Source organism: Sciurus carolinensis, chromosome 6, assembly GCF_902686445.1.
Source record: "Sciurus carolinensis chromosome 6, mSciCar1.2, whole genome shotgun sequence".
Classification (NCBI taxonomy): domain Eukaryota; kingdom Metazoa; phylum Chordata; class Mammalia; order Rodentia; family Sciuridae; genus Sciurus; species Sciurus carolinensis.
The window spans coordinates 61193976-61217249 of record NC_062218.1 but is presented as its reverse complement, the minus strand read 5'-3'; the positions used below and the strand labels follow the sequence as shown (position 1 = coordinate 61217249).

The following is a 23274-nucleotide window of genomic DNA, read 5'->3' as shown; positions in this document are numbered from 1 at the left end:
ACAAGGTACAGGAGAAATAATCTGACATACATTTAGACAGTAGGGTAAAGTGAATAACCCTTTTGGGAAGCAATTTGGTAGTATATATGAAGCGCCTTCATACCGTTTAAACTACTAATTCTGACTTCTGAGAATATTAAGTACAGTTTTTGAAATGCAGAATATTTTATGCATATAGATGCTTTTTCATTATTTTAATAACAGGCTTTTCAGCTTTCAGTATATTCTTGAAAATGATTTGGCATATGGCATCTCTGATTTTGAATTATAGGAAACTCACAATAAATTTGGCTTGGTATATTAAACTTGTCTGATACTTAAAAATCTTCTGTGACAAGGAAGGAATTGTTTTAGCATTTCGATAAGTAACTTGTTTGTTTTTAAGCCCAGGCCATTCAGCCCACCTGTAACTTCCAACACCAGCCCACCTCCTGCTGCTCCTTTAGCCCGGGCAGAAAGTTCTTCCTCTATTTCATCATCTGCTTCATTAAGTGCTGCCAATACTCCAACAGTAGGTAAGTGATCATTGTTGATGATGAAATTCAGCATATGAAAGATGAACAGGATTTTATATATACATGTATTATATATATATATGTATTTTAATGGGCTACTGAAGATTTTAATATTAGAAATATTTTTTAGGAAACATACCTAACATTGTCAAACTGTCCACATTTCCTTTTCTGTTTCATTCTTTATTATACCGATAGGAGAATTTTAACTATGGCTAGCACTATTAAGGATGAGTCAAGCTGAGTGCCTGTAATCCCAACTACTCCAGAGGTTGAGGCAGGAGAAGGGCAAGTTCAACACCAGCTTCAGCAATTCAGCAAGTCCCTATCTCAAAATAAAAATAAAAAGGGCTAGATATGTAACTTGGCATAGTCCGAAGACTTTTTTTTTTGAAGCCACCACATTGTTTTTCAGATTATTTAAGAATAATCTGTTGTGGTTTGGGGAAATCTTGTCTTAGCATTACCTAAACTTTCACTAACCTTTTGTGTTGGGGATTCGAACCCAGGTCCATGCACACGAAAGGCAAGCGCTCTGCAAGCTGAGCTATTTGCCCACTCCCTACGTATGTAATTTAGTGGCAGAATTACTCCTGGATTTAATTCCAGTACCATTAATAAAAAATCAGATGTATCAGTACCATTAATAAAAACTCAGATGTATAAACTACTGATCAATATAAATAGTTGAAGGCAAAATATAATGCTAGGCTTTCTACCATGAACTATTAGTAGCATTCCTTTCTTTTGTTTCTTGTTTTGGTACTGGGGATTGAACCCAGGAGCACTTACTGGTAAGCTACATCCATAGACCTTTTTATTTATTATTTTGAGGCAGGGTCTTATTAAGTTACTAAAGCTGACCTGAAACTTGTGATCCTTCTGCCTCAACCTCCCAAGTAGCTGGTGAGCACCACTGTGCCCCAGATAGATAGCTACATTCTTAAGTTTGTGTTTTAAAAACAATTGTGTTCTGCCAGCCATGGTGGCACATGCTTGTAAATCCCAGCAGCTCAAGTGGCTGAGGCAGGAGGATTACAAAATCAAAACCAACCTCAACAACTTAGTGAGGCCCTAAACAATTTAGTAAGACTCTGCCTCAGAATGAAAAGATAAAAAGGGCCAGGGTTGTAGCTCAGTGGTTAAGTACTCTTGGGTTCAATCCCCAGTACACCCCACCCCCACTATCAAAAAAATAATTATGTTCTGAAAACAATTGATTCAGTAAGAGAAAAGGGTTTTGTGCTTTCAATGAATTATATTTTTCTGAATGAATTTAAATCATAAAGATTTTAAAATAACTATTATTTGATTTTAAGCCTAAACCTTGTTGAACAAATTCAGTTTTAGTACCTCTAGAATATTTTGCTCAAGAATTTTTTCTGTCATCACCTTTACTCAGTTCTTCCTACACATTCTTATTTCTTTTCTCACTCAGTGTAATAAAGCACAAAGCTGCTTAAATGCAGCAGTTGTGTTTCAAGAGCAACAACTTCTCTTGGACACCAAATGAGCACCAATTCAACAGTGCTCAAAGTATGATCCCTTTTTTTTTTTTTTTTTTTTTTTGCGGTGCTAGGGATTGAACCCCAGGGCCTTGGGCTTGCAAGGCAAGCACTCTACCAACTGAGCTTTATCCCCAGCCCTCAAAGTATGATCCTTGAACCTGCAATATCTGCACCTGGGTACTTATTAGAAATGCAGAATTTTAAAATCAGACACTCCAGAAATGGATCTTCCAGATGATTTTTATGAATGTTAAAGTTTGAGAATCACAGTTCTAATTAAGCTGATTTAATTATATCTAGTATAATATGTCAAACTTTACATAAGAGGAATGCATCTCTGTGTGACCATTGTAAATATAGCATAAGTAATATAGGCTGGAAGGAAATACGAATGTTTTGATTTCTAAATATCTAAACCTGTGACCTTTTATATACCATTAGCATTTTCCCATTCCTGTAAACTGAATATATCTAATAAGCTTTCTTTTTATTTGGTTTAATGAACATTTTTATTTTTGTTTGTACATGTGGTTTTGTTAATTTTGATTACCACAGATTCTGTTAAAAACAATATATGTATATATGTGTGTGTGTGTATATGTGTGTATGTGCAGCCTACTAGAAATCAGGCAGATAAAAACCTAAAAATAAAATCACCATATGACCCAGCTGTATCAATTCCAAGTATATATCCTAAGGAATCAAAATTAACTATAGACATGCCTGCATACCTATATTTTTCATAGCACAGTTCACAATAACCAACTTATGGAATCAACCTAGGTGCCCATCAATGAATGAATAAAGAAAACATGAGGTATATACACAAAGGAGTATTACTCAGCCATAAAGAAGCATGAAATCGCTGGGCACAGTGGCACATGCTTGTAATCCTAGCGGTAGGAGGCTAAGGCAGGAGGATCTCCAGTTCAAAGCCAGCTTCAGCAAAAGCAAGGTGCTAAGGAACCCAGTGAGACCCTATCTCTAAATAAAATACAAAATAGGGCTGGGGATGTGACTCAGTGATCAAGTGCCCCTGAGTTCAATCCCTAGTACCCCACACACACACACACAAAAAATGAAATCATGTCATTTGCAGGAAAATGGATTGAACTGGAGAGCAACATGTTATGTGAAATAAACTAGACTCTGAAAGACAAGTATTACCTGTTTTCCCTCATGTGGAATCTAGTGGAGGAGAAAGACAACATCAAAGTAACAGGAAAACTACTAGAGAAAAGAAAGGGGATGAAGGAGAGCAGGGTAATTAGTGGGGTAGAAATGATAAATATATTATAAGCATGTTTGAATATACCACAATTAAATCCATTATTTTTTATAGTTAAAATGCAAAAATAAAATTTTAGTTCAAACAAAAAAATCTATGTATACAAAATGTGAATGGGCAAAAAAAGAAAGAAAGAAATCAGGTAGGTAGTCTAGGTAGCCAAAATAAGCTTTAGTTCTTTTACATTATCTAGATTATTCAGAAGATTTTCTCTTTCTGATGGAGATTTCAGGTTAATTTTTATTGAGTTAGCCGTATTTATGGTTTCAGCTAGTGTTGGCAATAGGAGAACCCAAAGTAGGCAACAGTAATGATTCAGGCAAGGCAGGTGGATGTGCCACCTTTGTACAACAGAGGGTCCTTAAATCTAGATCTAGATTTTCTTCTTTGTCATGATGCTTTTTCAGCTCTCTGTTTAGATTTTAAGTTTTGATTCTTCTTTTTTCTTGAAAATGTTTTCCTGCAATATTTTGTTTTATTTAAATATGATAGAAGATGATAATTTGATTGGGACACTCTCTGAAATTGAAAAGCACTGTGAGACATCACCAGGTATTGTATATATATGTTGACTAATGATTCTAAAGTGTATCTAAAATACTTTGTTACATAGTTGTTCCTTTTCCAGTGGTGTATGGTATCTCAGAAATTGAGAATAATACTAAGATTAACTATCTCAAATTTGTGCTAATTGTGTCTAGTTGCTGTACATGAGCCATTGACATCAAATCTGTAGTTATCAAAAATACTATTTTTGCATTTTCTTTCATTTCTCTCCTTGCCCACATTAAGAAGTATTAAAAAAGAAGTATCATTAAATCTGAACTCTATAGCTATCAGAATTAGAGAAAAAAGCAATTAGAAAAGAGGCAAAAAGAATGTATCAGCTTAAAAAATTATAATACCTTAATTACTAGAGCAAAGGCAGTCACATGAAGAACACATGGATAGTTGAAGTTGGGGAAGCATAAGTAGGAGATATTTGGGAGTGAGCCTTTGGTTTTTACTCCTGAGCTAAAAGGAATTCCATGTAAGCACCCATTGGTTCAGGAAGGTACCATGTATCCTTTACCTCAAATTTATAAACTCTCTGCATTTTCAAAGCATGCAGTTGTATAAATATGCAAAACTAAGCCAGAATTGGAAATAAAAATGCTCTTATTAAGGATACAAAGAATTTTTCATTTCTAAAAAATTATTTAGAATAAGATAAATTTAAAGATTTTTTTAAGGACTTTAGTAAATATTTCCTATGTAAATTTATTTTTTTTGGAAGTATGCTTGTGCAGTATATATTTGAAGGGACAACAAAATTAGAAGATACAAGAGTGGACATGCCAAATGTTACGTAGATTTTTGAGTGTTTTCCCGGCTTTCCAACACTGTACTTGGCAGTTTTTCAATAACAAGAATGATAGTTTACCGGAAAACCATTTCAAGAATTTTCATGTTATTTGTCCAGATTGGAAGATTGAAAGAATAACTTTGTAGATTTCTTTTTCCCTCCCTCCCTCCTCTTCGTCTCTGTCCTTCTTTCTCCTTTTTTTCTCTCCCTCTTTTTTTCCCCCAAGTACTAGGCATTGAACCTAGGTCCTCTTGCCTGGCTAGGCTGCATTCTACCACTAAGTTATATCTCCAGCTCTTGTAGGTTTCTTTAGATTTTCATAGTCAAAGTAGTAGCAGACATTAATGTTACCCTTGACTATGTGTAAATGTCTATTTGTGTGAATTACTGAAGGGGAAATATTAATTATGTATTTAATACAGGCAGCTCTTGGTTTCCACAGGGAATTGGTTTTTAGGACTTCCTAAGAGCAAAATCCATGGATGTTCAAGCCCCTTGTATAAAATGCTAGTGTTTGTATATACACTCCTGTATACTTTAAATCATGTTTAGATTACCTACAGTTTATAATAGTGTAAATTACTCTGTAAACAGTTGTTATACTGTATTGTTTAGAGAATAATGATAAGAGAAAAAGTATGTGTTCATTAAACAGTTTTTTTTTTCCTAAATATTTTCAACCTGTGGTTGAATCTGCAAATGTGAAATCTGCATATGGAGGGCCAACTGTGTAATTTTCCTTAATTAAAAAAAGTAGTTATGGGACTGGAGGTATAGCTCAATGGTAGAGAGTTTGACATAAAGTGGTACAGCTGCTATGGAAACAATATGGCTATTCCTCAAAAATTTAAAAATAGAATTACTTTAAAAATAGAATTACCTTGATACAACAAGTCTACTTCTGAATAAATAAAGTATTAAAAGCAGAATCCTAAAGAGATAGTTTTATTCTCATGTTCATAGCAGCACTCGTCATAGTGGCCTAAAGATGGAAGCAATCCAGCGTCCACTGACAGATGAATAGGTAGCAAAATGTGATATATACATACAGTGGAACTTTATTTCCTTCCTTTCTTTCTTTTCTTTATATTACATTACAGTTTGTTTATGCTATATTTCATAACCTCTAAGTATTAGGGTTACTTGTGACAACCTAACATTGTGAATCTGACTTTCTTGGTTTTTAATATATGTTTTTGATTTAGCGAATGCTTTGTATGTATTTTAGGTGTGTCACGGGGTCCCAGCCCTGTCAGCCTTGGAAATCAGGACACCTTACCTGTGGCAATTGCCCTTTCGGAGTCTGTTAATGCCTACTTTAAAGGAGCAGATCCCACCAGGTTAATTTTTTATAATACTCCTGTATGTGTGTGTGTGTGTGTGTGTGTGTTTGGTGTCAGGATGGGGTTTATGCCAAATTTTAAGTGTTCTTCTTGAATTCTTTGTAGATTAGGGTCTTTTGTTGATTTATTTACGTTTCGCTTTCTAATTTAGTCATTCAAGCATTGTCTTTAAAATTTAAAAATCACTATAATCAGTAATATATGATGGCTTCACCCTATTTATTTATTGATTGACTGGTATGGCTGATGGTGTATCTTGGTGAAAGTATGACATTTCCTAGAGAGACCTAGAATGCATGTTTCATATGAGACTTGCAGAATTGGTTCATCATCTTGCTTTTAAAGAAGTCATATTTGGGTAAGTGAACATTCCTGGTTTTCCTGAAACAACATTCATGAAATATTTATGCATTTGTGAATGATTGTGATAAGTGCTAAGGATACTTAAGTAAACAAAACAAAGTTCTCTGCTGAGCTAATAAGCAGTTAACTGTATGTTTGGGTATTGATATATGCTATGAAGAAAAATTAAACCTGGGTAAGAGCGTGCAGAATAGCAGTGAAGGAGTACTATTTTAGATCATTGACCAGGGAAAACCTTTCTGAGGTTAATTTAAGCAGGTATTTGAAATGTAAGGAGGAGTAAGCCATGCAGGTATCTGGAGGAATAACATTCTAGGAAAAGGGAACCATCAACTGGAAGGTTCTGAGTAAAAGCATGCTTGGTATATTCAGGAAACAGCAAGGAGAATCATGTCACTAAGTAGAAGTAAACAAGGGGGAGAGTAGTTGAAGATGCAACCAGAGAAGTACCAAATCAGGTTGGGCCTTGTAGGGCATTATAAAGAGTTTGGAATTTATTTTGAGTGAGGTGGGAAACCAAGAAGGTTTTAAACGGAGGAATGATTAAATTATTAATGTTTTTGAAGGAGTATTCTAACTGCTCTATCGAGAATAAACTGGAGGGAACCAGAGTAGATTCAGAGAGTTAAGAGGTTAACTACAGAGGTCCAGGTAAGAAATGATGGTGGCTTGAGCAAGGACATTAGCAGACGAGGTAGTGAGTACTAATGAGATTCTGAATATATTTTGAAAATAGTTGTCAAGATTTGCTGAGGGAGTAGAATGCTAAATTTGAAATACTTGTTATGATACTTAAAGTTAGGGACTTTAAGGAGTGGATAGAAAAGAGATTGGATAACTAAGTCCTAATCTCCTTCAGGGTTGAAAACAGGAAGGCAAGAATGATACAGCAAAGGAATTTAGATGGCAATCAGCAAGAGAGGAGGAAAGAACCATTAGAGCAGTGTCCAGAAACTCAATAAATGAATAAACATTTCTTGAAGAAGGTGTGAAGGTGTATGATGCTGTCAACAGGTCAAGAAAATTGGCTATTGGCAATATAAAGGTCATTGGTGGCCTTTGCAGGAGCAGTTTTAGTGGTGCAGTAGAGTTAAGCCTGTTTGCAGGGGAGTGTAGGAGCAGAAGATGAGGCAGATTTGGAAAGAAATATATATTTGGAAGGAACAAATATAGATAATTATGTGGATATTTTGCTCTAAGGAGAAGCAGAGAAGTGGAATGGTAGCAGGAACAAAGTAACTGAATCAGAAGAGGGTTTTACTTATTTTAGTTCTTGAGAGTTTACTTAAAACTTGTATATATGTGTGTGTGTGTGTGTGTGTAAAGACACCAGCATGATGATGATGATGAAAAAAACCCAGTATTTGTGGAGAAAAAAGAACAGACAACGCATGAGTGAGATCCTTTGGTATGTATGTAAAAGGTGGTGAGCTCCAGAACAGTCAGTGCAATTGACCTTAGGTGTAGAAATCTGTTGAAAAAGGAGGGAAGGCATAAGATACAGATAGATTAGGAGTTTAGTAGTGAAAGTATGAGGAAGTTCTTTTCTGATTTTATTTCCTCAGTAAAATTAAAGCAAAAATCAACAGCTGAGAGTAGGGGGAAGGGAATATTGCAGTTTAGAGGAGAAAAAGAAAGCATGAAAAGAGCCAAAAAGTGACTGGATAAGGGCATGTTGTAGAATTATCAGGTCACACCCAGGGGTACCAGTTCAGAGTTTTGCTAGGTAGTAATGTGTTTTTCTGTTGTCACATTCAGCTGTACAGGTGTGGATAAGGAGCTGGATTTAGCCGAAATCTTGTTTGACCAAGCAGTCACAGTGAAAGAATAAGGGAGGGTTTATGCAAAGAAGAGTATCTTATGATGGACCTAGAAATCTAAAGATAGGAGAAAATGAAGATATGAAGGGTGGGTGAAGATTAGTGAAAAGTGTGGTAGGAATAGTGGGTTATGGAAGTTTGAATGAGATTGGAGAATTTTTGAAGATGTAGTACTAGTTAGAATGAGTTAGAAAAATAGTAAGTAGCAAGTAGGTAGTGGGGAGTGTGAATTTGAGATTTTGGAGGGGCTGTGGCATGGTTGAGGTAGGCTAAAAGGATCATTGGAAGTAAAGGACTGAAGAATTAGGTGACCAAATTATTGAAAGAACCATCTAGGTGGATACTGAAACCTTTAAAATTATGATGAGAGTAGTGATACAGAGACAAAACTGACAGTGAGCCAGGAGCTCAGATTTTCAGGGCATGAAAGGGAGTGTTGAAGATGACTTAAAGAGATGGGGTAGTGAGTACTATAATCTGATGCACAGGTTTCAAAGGAAGAAGAAATAGAGGGCTGGAAGAGACAATGAGGAATAAGAGGGACATGCACCAGCATCACAATCAGGTCCAGAGTTTTGTAGGTCTGAGAGAGGAAAATAGCTACAACTAGGGGTAGTATTCTCAGGGAAGCAATGTCCTTAAGGTAGTTCAGGGGATGATAAAGAAATATTAGTGTGCTTACATGTGTGTTTGGAGTTTAATTCTAGGAAAAGATGATGCTAGATGAGATGCTGTTTTCCCTAGAATAATTTTTATAATTAAATTGAAGAACTAATTCATCCATAATTATGTTAATGGAGATATATATGTGTATATATATGTACACTTGGTCACATGTGTATATCACATACACACATATGCATGTTTATTTAAACTAAACATGCTTTAATTAGAAATTAAAGCATCTTATTTTAGCACTTACCAACATTTCCAATTTTCAGATGTATTGTGAAGATCACTGGTGATGTGACTATATCATTTCCAAGTGGAATTATTAAAGTCTTCACTAGCAATCCCTCTCCAGCTGTGCTGTGCTTCAGGGTGAAAAATATCAGCAGACTTGAGCAAATTCTTCCAAATGCACAACTTGTGTTCAGGTTTGTGTATGTTTGTTTTGAAGGTTGAAGTGTCTTTGAAAGAAATGTTTATAAGAAACTAATGTTTAATTTGAAGACAATACCAAAATTATTTATTATTAAAGTTTTTTAATTTTGTTTTTAATATTAATGACAGTTATTTTTAAAACCTTTTGTTTCACTCCATCTTATTTTTCAGGCAAGTTTCTGCTGTGTTCCATTCTTCATCCTCTAATCTTAGTTTTTTCTCATCCCACCTTTGAGTTCATTTCTACTAGTCTTAGAGAATTAGTCACCAAATTACTACATAGAGGCAAAGGAAAAAGATGAGTCAAACAAAATAACAAAAATGTTTCTTATACATATAGTGATCCATCACAGTGTGATTCCAACACAAAAGATTTTTGGATGAACATGCAAGCTGTTACCATCTACCTCAAGAAGCTGTCAGAGCAAAATCCAGCTGCTTCTTATTATAATGTGGATGTATTAAAGTATCAGGTGAGTGTCATGTCATTGCAAAAACCCTAAATTAAAACATTAACAAATGGAGTCTAGCATGTCACTAAATGAATAAATATATCTTAGCCAAATAGTGCAAGGATATTTCAAAACTATAAAACCTATTAATAAATGAGTGGATATTACAATCAATTTGATAGAATTTGTTTAAAATACTTAATAAGGGGCTGGGGAGATAGCTCAGTTGGTAGAGTGCTTGCCTTGTAAGCACAAGGCCCTGGGTTTGATCCCCAGCACCCAAAAAAAATAAATAAAATTAAATTAAATAAAATACTTAGTAAATAAAAATACATGAATTTGTATTTAAAGGCAGGTAAGGCAAAGACACTCATTATTCCTGTTAATAATAACAAAATTGCTATTGAAGATTTTTCTAGATGTGTTAACTAGTACAGTTGGATAAGAGGATAAAATAAGCAGTAATAAATATTGGAAAAGAGGAATCAAAATTAGTATGCTCACGTGATACATTCCTGGAAAATTCAGGAGAAGCAATTAGGAAATCATTGTGATCTAAGGGAATTTAATAAAGTGGCCAGTTTAAAAATTAATATCAAAATTAATAATTTTGAAAACAATCAAAAACTAATAGAGAAAAACAAAAACAGGGAGAAACATAAGTCTGTTGACTTGCATATATTTAGAAAGGTATTTATTCATTTAAAGGAAGAATTATGTTGTAAAACATTCAGTTATTTCTAAATTAAATTCAAATTTAATGTGACCCTGATCAGAAACTTTATAGAGATTATGTCTTCATTTGTGTTTGGAGACTTGATAATTATTTTCAAATTCTCTGGAAGACTAAGTCAAGAAATGTTTAAAACACTAAAGTGGAGTAATATTTTAGCTTTAATTCTGGTGTGGATGTGGGGGTGTAGTACAGGAAGGAGCCCTTACACAGTGTTAGTAGGGATGCAAATTAATACAGCCACAATGGGAAAAAAGCTAAAAATAGATCTACCATATGTTCCAGCTATACCACTCCTTGGTGTTTATCCTAAAGAATTAAGTCAGCATATTTTAAAGGTACGAGATACTTACATTTCACAAAGATACATATACCTACGTTTATTGCAGTACGTTTCACAATAGCCAAGTTATAGAATCAGTCTAGATGTCCATCAACAGATGAATGGTTAAAGATTGCTCTACCCAGTATGGAGGGGTGTGGCCACCAGTTATTAGGAACACAAATTAATAGAACCTCTGAGAAGGCAGTTGTATTAGATGTTGAATAGATGCAACCTTTAATTCAACAGTTTAATTCAACTTCCAGAAATTTGTTCTCAGAAATCACATTAAATGGACAAAGATAATATATAAAGAATATTCACTGCAGCATTGTTTGGAAACCATCTAAGTATAGAGAGCAGCAGAGGAAGAGATTGATTAAATGAGTTCTTACAGCCATTAAAAAGAATGAGTTAGCCAGGTGTGGTAGCATGCTGCTATAATCCCAGCACCCTGGGAGGTTAAGGCCAGAGGATTGCAAGTTTGAGGCCAGCCTCAGTAATTTAATGAGGCTGTAAGCAACTTAGTGAGAGCCGATCTCAAAAATAAAAAGGGCTGGGCTCTTGTAGTGCCCTGGAGTTCAAAAAGAGAGAGAGAGAGAGAGAGAGAATGAGAGAGAACCATCTTTGAGTATGCCTAAAAGTCAGGAAGGAGATGTACCAAGGATTTTACCAGTAGGAAGAAAAAAGAAAAAGAAAAAAAAGGAAGGTCGAGGGATAGTATAAACTATTTGATATATTTCTGTTTAGTTTGAATTTTTAATAGGGCAATTGTATTAAAATGACTTGTTCCTAGAAAATTAATTTTTAAAGGGTTAAAAATTGCTACCACTTAAGTTTGCTTGAAGTTTATTACAGGTATCTATTTTTCCTTCATTGAGCAGACATTTATTATTCAGTGCTTGCTAATTGCTGGGAGTAGGACAGGAAGACAGTACATATATTAAGTAAATAATATTGTTGGTCAGTGTAGCTTTTCTGTGTGTGTGTGTGTGTGTGTGTGTGTGTGTGTGTGTGTTACTGAGTATTGAACCCGGGGCCTTGCACACGCTAGACAAACATTCTACCACTGAGTTTTATCTAAGGTAGCCCTCCCCTCCACTTTTTCTTGATTTTGGATACCCAGGATGGAGCTTAGGAACCCTTGGCCACTGAGCCACATCCCCAGCCCTATTTTATATTTTATTTAGAGACACAGTCTTACTGAGTTGCTTAACACCTTACTTTGGCTGAGGCTGGCTTTGAACTTTTGAGCCTCCTGCATCAGCCTCCCAAGCTACTTGGAGTACAGGCATGTGTCACCATACCCAGCCAGGGTAGCCTTTTAAATGACCTCAAAAGGAGCCATTTGAGCAAGGATTTGAAAATTTGAAGGTATTGTATCATTTATTATGGGTCATATGATTAAAGTCAACCCTTTTAGGTTGGAAATATAAATTCCAGACTTGTGGAACTGTTTGGTGGAACTTCCCTTTTCCCACTATTTTAAATTCTCATAATTCATAAATAATTCTGTGTTCAATGTTGAGAAGTTCTCAAACTTTACACTAATACATAAGAATTGCCTACCAACATGCTGATTTATGGGCACTGTCTCCAAGCTGTCGAATCAGATTTTCAACTGTTAGAACCAGGGGAACATGCACTGTAAACAAACACTGCAGATGTTTTAATATTGGTCATCCCAGGTGTATGTGCTAAGAGTGACCCTTACTCCTTTACTGTTAGTAGCATCAGTATTCTTCTTAGATCATTTTGATTATGTGAATTCTTATGTTCAAGTATCTGTGTAATGAACATGACTTAATTACTTTTCAGGGCCAAAGACAGTTTTTGTTTCTCTCTTTAAAGGTATCATCAAATGGCATTCAGTCCACTCCTCTGAATCTTGCAACATATTGGAAATGTAGTGCTAGTACCACAGATCTTAGAGTGGATTATAAGTACAATCCAGAAGCTATGGTGGCACCCAGTGTGCTTTCTAACATACAAGTGGTTGTACCAGTGGATGGAGGAGTCACAAACATGCAGTCTCTTCCCCCTGCAATGTGGTAATTGAAATATATTTCTGAATTCCTGCTACATTTCTATTGAAGCCCCCAAATTTTGGAGCCCCAGTTCTGAAAATCATGTTACAGGTTTCAAAAGATTTAGTGCATTTTTCCCATAGAAATCATGCTATAAAAGATGCTGTTAATTTTATCAGTTATGACACAGTAGCTTCAATCCAAAATAAACTAATTTTGCTGTAAGTAACAACAGACTGCATGATTACCTTTAATTGCTAAACTTCTTTTAAAAGGTGATAATTATTCTACAGGATTAAAAATAGCATTTGGTATACCTATAGGAACACCTATTTGCTTAGTGTTCAATAGTATTAGTTACTGTCATCTCTTAACTACCCATCTCTTCTCCTCTATTAATATTAGTATAGATTCTAACAATTATTTGTTTCATCATTTAATAACAGTGTTTTCCTTAGTACCTAATTAATGTACTAAACCTCTTGTACATGTTCAGTTTTCTTTTCTATGACCAGTAGAAATGAGAGAACTTCTATAATTTGGTAAATTTCCATTAATTGAGAAAGAGCATTTATTTGTTATATCATAAACACATTTCTTAGCACTGTAGTTGTTGTAGTGAAATGCTTTTATTAAGTGCCCATCCACGTGTAAGTTAATGTATTAGACACTTAATCTGAAGATATTTATTCATGTTACAGGAATGCAGAACAAATGAAAGCCTTTTGGAAATTGTCTGGTATTTCAGAAAAATCAGAAAATGGAGGTAAGTGTATGCATACTTTTTTGTGATGTCACTGAAAATGAATTTAGTTGTTCTTGTTTTCTTTTTGTGTGTGTTTGGTGCTGGGGATCAAACCCAGGACATTAAACACACTGGGCAAGTGCTCTACCAGTGAGCTATATCCCCCACCTGGATTGGGGTTTTGAGGCATGTTTATGGAAAGTTTCCTCCTGGAATTGCATGCCTTCAGTTCTAGAACTGGCCGCTAGGTGGAAGTTAACACCTTAAATATAATGAACCAGCTGTAATTCAGATTTTCCTTTCAAGATTAAATGAACTCTCTGCAAGAAAATGAACTTGTTTTGTTACAGCTTCATTGGTATTATGTAAATGCTTCTCATATTTACATACTAACATACATTAAGAAAAAAACACTTAATTAAATGAATTAAAAAAAGAACTGTCTTATCCCAGGTAAGTAACTTGATAACTAATTGAAACTGATTGAACACATTATTAGGTTCATTGTGGCCCCTTAGAAATCATATAGCATCTTCTAGACTTTAAAAAACCTCTTGCCTACTCCAACTTACTAAGAAAATCTTCCCTGGTTGTTTTTCCTTATTAGGACTAACCATCAGCAGCCTTCAGTTCTGCAATGATTATGTTAAGAAGTTGTTAATTGCCTCCTCCAAGTCTGTACCTGTGTTCCCAGGAGGAAGGAAAAGTCTCTTCTTGCTGATGACTCTTAGTATCTCCCCTAACCCAAATTAAAATTAACATATGATTCCCAGGACAGTCTGGTCTTTAATATTAGATTCATTTTTTCTTAATTAAAAGAGACATCTCTTTCTATTTTTTAGAATGCCTAATTAGCCTCCAATAAATTTTTCTATTGAATAAGGTATTTTTCTCCCCCACCCTCTTGGTTTTTCATATTTTGTTCAACTTTTTCTTTTTGAACATTTTGAGCATAATGTCAGTAATTTTTCTTCTACATGTTTCTGTGTAAAATACCATGAGCATGTCTTTATTATCTGTTCCTTTGTTAGGCAGAATCAGACTTTTGCTAAAGAGCCACATTTTGAGTGAAATATCAAGCTACTCTGAAGTTCCTTTCTGCTATTTGGTATTTTAAAAGTTGCTATTTTCAGGTGTCCAGATATCTTGACTTTTACCCTAGCTATATGACTTTTGGGGAACCACACTGAAATTCTTAGTTTAAACTGGGAGTAAGTCAGACATCCTACCTGCATTGAGGACTTGCAATCAGCTAGCAAAAGGGGAGTATGCTTTTTCCCCGTATTTAATGAAACTGTGCAATAACTGTAAATACTTACCAAGAAAGGAATTTGTTCTCAAAAATAAGCATTTTTAACCATGTATTTTAATAGTTCCCCTTCGTTATTTAGGTATAAAATAGTGTGTGAGGAAATGGAAAAATTTTGTAAATGTGGATATACTGAAACATAGAAAATTCTTTTATTTTTATTTAATTAGTTATACATGACAGAATGCATTTTGATGCATCATATATAATGGAGTATAATTTCTCATTTTCTGGTTATACACGATGTAGAATCTCACCAGTTGTATAGTTGTATATATACACAGTGTAATAATGTCTGATTCATTCCACTATTTCTTGTATCCCCATACCCACTTCCCTTCTTTCAATCCCCTCTACCTAATCTAAAGTAACTCTGTTCTTCCCTAGCCCACCTCCTTTGTAAATAAGCATCCGCATATCAGAGAAAACATTCAGCCTTTGGTTTTGGGGGATTGACTTATTTCACTTAGCATGATATTCTCCAGCTCCATCCATTTACTGGCCATAATTTTATTTTTCTTTAAGGCTGAGTTATATTCCATTGTGTGCATGGAATATTATATCACATATATATATATATATAATATATATATATCTCACATTTTTTTATCCATCTGTTGAAGGGCATCTAGGTTGGTTCCGTAGTTTAGCTATTGTGAATTGAGCGGCTATAAACATTGATGTGACTATATACTATAATAGACTGATTTTAAGTCCTTTGAATGTAAACCGAGAAGTGGGATAGCTGGGTCAAATGGTGGTTCCATTCCAAGTTTTCTAAGGAATCTCCATACTGCTTTCCAGAGTAGTTGCACCAGTATGCACTCCCACCAACAATGAATGAATGTACCGCCCTACATCCTCACCAACATTTATTGTTTGTATTCTTGATAATTGCCATTCTGACTGTGGTGAGATGAAATCTTAGAGTAGTTTTGATTTCCATTTCTCTAATTGCTAAAGATGCTGAACATTTTTTCTTGTGTTTGTTGATTGATTGTATTTCTTCTGTGAAGTATCTGTTCAGTTCCTTAGAGCCTACAGAATGGGAGAAAATCCTTACCACATATACCTTGGATACAGTATTAATCTTCAGGATATATAAAGAACTCAAAAAAATTTAACACCAAAAAAACCAAATCACCCAGTCAATAAATGGGCTTAGAAGTATTTTCTCTTCTGGCTCTATACCCAGAAAGGGGGCAGGAAATAATTCTAAAGTTTAAGAAGTGCCATAGTGACTGCTCTTTACTCCTAGTGGAACTTTCAAAAGTTGTAAAAGTTTGACTGTCTCCCTCTCTGCAGATAGCCCACATTCTCCCTTGAATGCATACTTCTTTGCTTTACCACAAAGACCTCTATCTCTTGATATCACCCCCATTCTCCCTTGAATATGTATCTATTCTCATAAATAAACCTTTAATATTAAAAAAAAAAGTTGTAGAAGTTTAAGGAAGACTTGGACAAGACTTTAACAATAGTTAAAGAGCTCTGCAACACTTCATCTCCACTTTAATCTGTGCAACCAGGTACAATAGGACATCTTGTTCCACATTTCTTTCTACTGTTAAACTTCTGTACAGGGGATCACAAGATCCTCCTCCTGTTACCCAGCAAATCTGTCTACTTTACCTGAACAGAAACATGAGAACCCTTCTGGATTCCTACTCTTTTCTCACCTCTTGATTCTAACTCCTAAATATCCTTCAGATGCATTGTTCTTTCCTTTCCCTTGGCCCTACTTCAGATCCCTGTTTCTTAACATCTATTGTCCTAAACTATTTTCTCGACTTGCAGTTGGTCTTTCTTTTGTTACTTGCTTTTCCCTTCCCTTCTAGGACACTAATTAGAGATATTCTTGTCTTCCTTATCTTGGGTGATTCCCCATAGTCCTCACCACTAGTCTCATCTGCTGCTCTACACTTGTATCATGTTCTGCTATTCTACTATAGATGCAGTACTTTTTATACTTTTTAGATGCAGTTCTCCTAAATGCATCGTGCTCTTGCTGGTCTCCTGTCCCTGTACCTGTAGTAACCATCACCACTTACCACTAGTTAATAGCTTCCTATAGAGCTATGTGTTTTTGTGCCTGTAGATTCTGAAAGCTCCTTTACAGCATTTATCACATATATTATCATTTTAATTATTGGTTTAGTGTTGTCATGCGATTAGAAGAGTATATTGAATAAATTGTTATGTCAAAAGGAATTTCTGAAATATCTAAGGCATGATGTTAGACAAGTAAAAAATTTTAAAGGAAAGTGAATAGAAAACAGTAATATTGATAACAGCTCTTTCCAACAGTAGCTGCCTTTCCTTTTTTAACCTCTCCAGTCCCCATGATCTGGTACTCAACAGTCATTTGTTCTTTATTTTATCTTACATGTATCCCTACTAGGGTTTCCCTTTTTGCTGCCCTTAATTGCTTATTTCTTTCCTTTTGTCTTACTTCAGTGTGCTGCATCTAGCATAGGAATCTAAATAACACTATCTCTGAAGATTACTATTGGGTGTGGGGAAGGAATGATAGTAGAGTGAAACAGACTTTTTATTACCTCATGTACATGTATGACTGCATGACCAGTGTGATCCTGCAATATGTATAATCAGAAAAATGAGAGAGTATATTCTATGTATGATCTACCAAAATGTATAAATGCTTTTTACTGTCATGTACAACTAATTAGAACAAATAAAACAATTAAAAATAAAAAATAAAAGATTACTATTAAGAGGATGGATTGATTATAGAAATTCAGATTCACTGAATAAAATCTAATTTGGAAACAAGATAGTGGTTTGTTTTTCCTATACACATCTCATGAATTTAGAGTGAGACTGATATAGTTTAGTTTATGTGCTAATTTAATTTGTTGTGCAATGTATTTTACCCCATTTAAGTTCTTTCTTTTTTTGTAGGTTCTGGGTCCCTCAGAGCAAAATTTGATCTTTCAGAAGGACCCAGTAAACCCACAACACTTGCAGTGCAATTCCTCAGTGAGGGAAGTACCCTCTCAGGATTAGATATTGAACTTGTTGGCACTGGCTATAGGCTTTCCTTAGTGAAGAAGCGGTTTGCCACTGGTAAGTTGGGAAGTTCTGGACTTTTTTAATGTACATGGGAAACATTTGTATTCTACCAGCTACTAAATAACTGCCAAGTAGTTGATAATCTAAAGGCATGGAAATTCTTTCCTTGACTCTTCGTACAGGGAGTCATGTAGAGACATACCTGGTAGGGAGAGTGCCGATGGTCAGTATAGCTGAACGCCTGTGATTTGATTCTAACATATTGTAAACAGCACATGGAACATAGGGTTCTGTGTCTGTGACCACAATGAAAAAATGTCCTTCCTTGAGTCCTTGAGTGTATGTAAAACTGTAATTGCTTGGTGTTTTTCAGGACGTTACCTGGCAGATTGTTGATGGACCTGAGAAAGTGGTTGGCTCAAGAGAGTAGTACAAACCTGCCATTCTGCATTATACCTGTTCTTTCCAAACACTATCATAACTTATATGATGTCTTTCAAACTTGACATACTTGAGAGCTAACTACAAACATTAAATCGCACTTTCAGAGTGAGTCATTCAAAGAAATAGCACTGAAATGATTTTCTATGCTGAATGATCATATGCAATATTGAGGAAACACATTTATTCAGATTCTCAGTAAAAATGAAGTTTTCATAGGCTAAAATTTTAAATTATCTTCAGTGTCTATGTTTAAAAGGGGGGGTTATAGTGTAATATCAGGCCTAAAATTTCAGGAGAGCAAGCACAAAATAATTTAGCTTTCCATAACTTTTTAGTCCAAGATATCTTTGAAATTTTATAAGTTCGATATTGAATGAATATGAGCAGAACATGAATTCTAAGTTTTATATAATGTTAATAACTCAGAACACTCAATCAAATTGAGTTATGTGCCATAAGGTAATCAGACCAGAGTTTGAGTTGTATGCAAAAAATCTATAATTTGATTCTCATAAACATATTAATAAGGTGTAAATGGTGTTTTATATGATTTTTAAAATTTCTCAAGTGCAATGTGTTTTAAAAATAAGCTTGCAAAAGACAGCAGAGAAATTTACTTCTGCAATTAACTTTATAGAACTTGTGATTGTTTTGATAAATTAATGGTGTAGATTTAATTTATTTTTATATGGATTGCATAATGTGTGCCTTTTAAAACAATAACAAAAACCAGAAATGTGCCTAAGTTTGTGTTCATTAATGTGCCTCACTTTTTTCCCTTATATCTTCTACTCAGAATCTTAACAGTGGTTATGAATTTTTATAGGATATTTGCAATTTTTGTTAATACCTTGGCCTTCAATTGGGAAGAGAATTCAGAACAACTAAAAGATAATTTATACATCAGAACCCTGGCTCACCTAAGTGTCACACTGTAGCCACTAGACAGAGAAATAAGCCTAAGAGAGTATGTTTACAGGAGGAAAAAATTACCTTCAGATATTTGACATTAACCTCATCAAAAGTGTGTGAAACAGATAAATTCTGAAAAACTATGATGGTAAATTGGGAACTGGTATCTTAACTCTCAAGTAAACATTTCCCTCCCTGTTTATCATTGAAAATTTATGCATTTTTTAACTGATTATATTGTGAACATGAGTTTTATAGTATAGTATGAGGAATACATTTTTTAAAAGATTAGTTTTGGCAGGAGAGGGAGAAGTACTGTCACTTGTTTTCATTTCAACAATTAGAAAAATTATAATTTGTATGTTTTATTATTTAATTCCCACATGGTAAAAATAGGTAAATTATTTGAAGTGATGGATTGGATTAATCTCTTACAATGAACTACCCATACTAAATAGTAAAAAGCCTAACAATGAACTATTTTAAACAAAGTTTCATAATAGATGGGAATTTATTTATAGTGACAAAAAAACCAGTGTCCTTCCTTTTGCATAGAAGTGATAACTTGTGTTATATATGATAATTTATATAAAACCACTAATTGTTATATTAAGCTTTACAAAAAATAAAACCCCTATTACTAGACATTTATGTAACATCTTGCTATGTTCTAAATATGTAGAAACTCTACTTCTTAGCAATACGTAACACAGAATGTGCATTTTTGTATATCTAGTGTTAGCCCAATTCTAAATTTAGATTTGACTAAAGCAACACCTAAGACAATTTGCTTAAATTTTAGTCTTTACTAAATAGCAAATTAGGATTTCTAACTCTTACATTGTGCTCTTTAAAATGCCAATTACAGTTCCTTACTAGAATTTTAACTGTAAATTTGCTTTGCAATCAAACTACTTTTATTAGGCAGTTGATATTTTGTTATTGGAATTCAGATACTATTATACTCACCATGTTTGTTTTTAATCAAGTATTACCTTTAAAATGTACAATTAGTGAAATGGTTAATCTGCACTTTCTTAATTACCACAGTTTTCATACCAAGTGTTGATACATAAATTTGTATCGGGTACAGGTTACAATTTTGAAGCCATATGAGTTTATACTAATTTTTTTCATTTAAAAATTCACTAATAGTGTAAAAAATGTAGATTTTCAGTGGGAAATTGAACTAGCAAGCTGGTTCTTGCTTATGTATAGTGATAAACTTTGTAGCTGCCTCTTTAACCAAGATTTTGTAAACACAGAATGCTAACAAATGTGAGTTTTTAAAGATTGTTATTTACTACTTTGGGTTGTAATTAGAACAATGCACATTTATCTTCCAAAATTTTGTAAATATTTTTGATTTTTTTCATAAAATGTAAATTTTACATAAAAGTTGTACCCTTAATAAACATGTAATATATAATTTATCAATCAGTTTATGTGTTTTTGTACTTCTGTTGGTAGTAATAGCTTTGTCATAGATGTTAGGACAATTCAAGCCAAGCAAGAAATGATTGACTGGTTTTGAACTTCATACAGCCATTTGTGCAAGCATACAGGTTGAACTGTTACTTAGTTTTCATTGGTTATATAGAAAACTACAGTTGGAGTATATCTCCAAAATGTTGAAATTGTCTCCAAGGAACTGTTACTGTTTGGTTGGTTGGTTTGTTTATTTTGTTTGTTTATTTTGGTACTAGGGAATGAATCCAGGGGCACTTAATCACTGAGCCACATCCCCAGCCCTTTTTTGTATTTTATTAGAGACAGGGTCTCACTGAGTTACTTAGGGCCTCCACTAAGTTGCTGAGTCTGACTTTGAACTCACAATCCTCCTGCCTCAGCTTCCCAAACCCCTGGGATTACAGGTGTGCATCATGCCTGGCAAGGGACTGTTTTTATTATGTTTCTAAATATGTTTAAATTGTTGTTAAATTTTAGCAGTGACCTTCCTCCTAACCAGTAGTTACTCAGGAACACAGTCTACACAATTTAAAAATCATAATGTTCTAAAGAGGTAGTCAAGAACAGGAGACCTTAAAAAAAAATGAATTTAGGAAAAAAAAGAAGAAAATGAGAAAAAAGAATTCATCCTAAATATTGAAAATTTTGTCAAATCTCTTCCATCAAACAGGAACACTTTTTAGTTATTTAGGTCAAATTGGGAAACCTATGAAAAGACCAAGTAGTGCTCTCCACATTCATACCATGAATCTGTTGTGTCAGTTAGCTTTCTATTACTAAGACAGAATACCTAAGAAAAACAAAGTAAAGATTTATTTTGATTCACAGTTTCAGTTCATAATCATCTGGCTCCATTGGTTTGGACCTGCAGTGAAACAGAAAATCATGCTGGAACCATGCGGTAAAGGAAAGCTGCTCACTTTGTGGCAGCCAGGAAGAAGAGAGAACAGTGGTGGGAAAGATATAACCCTTCCAGGGCTCTCTTCCAGTGGCCTACTTCCTCAACTAGGCCCCACCTGCTAAAAGTTTCCACAACCCCCCAATAGCATCAGTTGTGAACCCATTAATATATTGGTGATGTCAGAGCCCTCATGATGCAATCACTTCCAAGAGACTCACCTCTGAACTGTACTGCATTAGGCACCAACCCTTCAAGGACTTTGTGGGGTGTTGCAGGTCCAAACCAAAACATCCATCATGTTTTTCTTCATTATTCTTTCTTTTCTCCTTATCCCCACTCCCATGTCTATGAGATGACAGGATTCTAACTGCTATAAAACAGTCTAAAGGGCTGAACATAATACTATATTGCTAACATCACAGTCCTGAGTAGGTTCAAGGAAGAGCTCAGCTCCATACAGTAATGTGGGAATCCAGGCGCCTTCCATTTTGTGATTCTGCTCAAAATGTCCATTTGGCCAGAGAAGGAAAGAGCAAAGAGTACATGGAAGTTTTTTTTATGGGCCAGACCTAGGTTTGGAATCATCACTTCTGCCCATAGTGCATGAACCAGGACTCTGTCTTGGGGTTCCAGCCAACTGCAGGGAAAGGTGGGAAATGCAATTTGGCTGTGTACCCAAGTGGAAAAGAAAATAGGGTTTTGATAAATAAAGTATTTCTCTGCCACACTCCCTGCCCCTTCTCTATCGTGTTCCTTTCCCTATTCTTGCTCAAATGTGCATTTAATGGCATCTTTGGCTTTTTGTACCTAAGTTTTCTTCCATGATTTCTTGCCTATTTGTCCCTATTTTTAAATACATATGCATATTTTCTGTATTTCCTCTCTGATTATTTCTGAGTGATCATTTGTGATAACTTGGAAACTATTGTTAATCTTTGGCATGCAGAGTTTTCTGTCAAAATGTTGTTAACTTCAAATAACAAAAGACAAAACTAAGAATGATTTAAACAGAAACAAATGTTTTTCGTATCACAAAGTCTGCAAGTATTCTGTTGCTGTCATTGGTCAGCACAGATTATTCTTGTGACCTTTTCCTCATAGTTGCATGGCAGCCACAGCTCCAGACAAAACCACAGCTATGAAAAGGGGCAGTTCCAGTATGTCTGTCCTTTTCATCAGGAGAGCAAATGCTTTTTCTCAAGTTCCCAGACTCACTCTGCTTACATCTTATTGACCAGACTGATCTAAGAGGCAGAGAAAAGTAGCCTTTATGGTGAAGGTGAGTAAGAGAGAAGAGACTAGAAACAGCTGAAGGGGAGCTGGCCCACAGTGAGACAGTATTCCTGGCATGTTGCGGTCTGGTCTTTGCATCCTTCCCAGTCTTTTCATCTTTTCTAACAATGTGAACTCAGCAGTGAGTGGAATGAACTTGAAAATAGATGTTCTACTTTTTTATTCTAGGATAGTAAATTGGCATAGTTTAGCTACTTAGCTCTTTGAATCCAAAGCCTCTTGTATTCCTTTTTTTTTTAAATCTAAGTATCATTTAAAATAGCAGTCACTTTGAGAATTTGTCCTAAGAAAACAATGTGACAAGTAAATACATGTATACAAAGATGTTTATTACAACATTGTTTGTA

General features: G+C 34.8%; 1 protein-coding gene across 1 annotated transcript in view; it reads left to right on the top strand.

The window, feature by feature from the left end:
* Window positions 1-20694, top strand: part of Fcho2 (FCH and mu domain containing endocytic adaptor 2) — a 132127-nt gene extending 111433 nt beyond the window's left edge. The window contains 8 exon segments of the mRNA XM_047555504.1: window positions 386-515; window positions 5885-5996; window positions 9124-9279; window positions 9627-9759; window positions 12645-12844; window positions 13522-13586; window positions 17797-17961; window positions 18281-20694. Of these exon segments, the coding sequence (XP_047411460.1) occupies window positions 386-515; window positions 5885-5996; window positions 9124-9279; window positions 9627-9759; window positions 12645-12844; window positions 13522-13586; window positions 17797-17961; window positions 18281-18303 (984 nt within the window). The 3' untranslated portion in view covers window positions 18304-20694.
* The last annotated feature ends 2580 nt before the right edge of the window (window positions 20695-23274 follow it).